The sequence below is a fragment of the Corapipo altera genome, unplaced genomic scaffold (assembly GCF_003945725.1).
Source record: "Corapipo altera isolate COAL_440 unplaced genomic scaffold, ASM394572v1 54623, whole genome shotgun sequence".
In the NCBI taxonomy this organism is placed as follows: Eukaryota; Metazoa; Chordata; class Aves; order Passeriformes; family Pipridae; genus Corapipo; species Corapipo altera.
In genome coordinates this window covers 2,185-3,489 of record NW_020887884.1, presented here as the reverse complement: position 1 = coordinate 3,489, position 1,305 = coordinate 2,185, and the positions used below count along the sequence as shown (strand labels likewise).

The window sequence follows — 1,305 nt, the reverse complement described above, 5'->3', positions numbered from 1 at the left end:
CTGTGCTAAGGAACTGGAAATGTCCAACAGCAGCTCCATGCCCCAGTTCCTCCTCCTGGCATTTGCAGACAGGCGGGAGCTGCAGCTCCTGCACTTCTGGCTCTTCCTGGCCATCTCCCTGGCTGCCCTCCTGGCCAACGGCCTCATCCTCAGCGCCGTAGCCTGTGACCAGCACCTGCACACCCCCATGGGCTTCTTCCTGCTCAACCTCTCCCTCACAGACCTGGGCTGCATCTGCACCACTGTCCCCAAAGCCATGCACAATTCCCTCCAGAACACCACAACCATCTCCTATGCAGGATGTGTTGCACAGGTCTTTATGCTTGTTTTCTTTCTTGGAGCAGAGTATTTCCTCCTCACCATCATGTGCTACGACCGCTACGTTGCCATCTGCAAACCCCTGCACTACAGGACCCTCCTGGGCAGCAGAGCTTGTGCCCACATGGCAGCAGCTGCCTGGGCCACTGGCTTTCTCAGTGCTCTGCTGCACACAGCCAATACATTTTCCCTGCCCCTGTGCCAGGGCAATGCCCTGGGCCAGTTCTTCTGTGAAATCCCACACATCCTCAAGCTCTCCTGCTCACACTCAGGCTACCGCAGGGAAATTGGGCTCATTGAGGTTACTGCCAGTTTATCATTTAGTTGTTTCATTTTCATTGTTTTCTCCTATGTGCAGATCTTCAGGGCTGTGCTGAGGATCCCCTCTCAGCAGGGACGGCACAAAGCCTTTTCCATGTGCCTCCCTCACCTGGTTGTGGTCTCCCTGTTTGTCAGCACTGCCACATTTGCGCACTTGAAACCCCACTCCATCTCCTCCCCATCCCTAGATCTGATTATGTCAGTTCTGTACTCAGTGGTTCCTCCATCACTGAACCCCCTCATCTACAGCCTGAGGAACCAGGAGCTCAAGGATGCCATGAGGAAACGGATAACTGGGTGTTTTTCTGAAGCAATAAACTCTCCTTCTTCTGCATGTTATGTTCCTCATTAAAGGTCAATCCTTTTATGTACTTCATTAGAGGTCCACCATATCTTCTCTATTTTTCGCTCTTGGTAGGAGTGTTATTTTTGTGAAAATTTGTTCACAGCAAAAAATCTTTATATATATATAAATACGCATATAAAAATATATATATAAACATCGTTTTCAATTCAGTGTTTGCCTTTCTAGCCTGGCCCACAGGCTGTACAAATTGGCAATTGTACTCACTGTCTGCTTCAACCAAATAAAGAACTCTGCATTGGCTTGTTTGCCTCACATCTTCCCTCTCTGACTTCTCTACAGCTGCAGGGTCGGAGCCTCTG

The 1,305-nt window shown here is 49.9% G+C and overlaps 1 protein-coding gene across 1 annotated transcript; it reads left to right on the top strand.

Moving 5' to 3' along the window:
* The first annotated feature begins 19 nt into the window (after positions 1–19).
* Positions 20–991, top strand: LOC113941785 (olfactory receptor 14J1-like). Its single transcript, XM_027632928.1, has one exon. It carries the CDS (start codon positions 20–22, stop codon positions 989–991), a length of 972 nt encoding a protein of 323 aa, XP_027488729.1.
* The last annotated feature ends 314 nt before the right edge of the window (positions 992–1,305 follow it).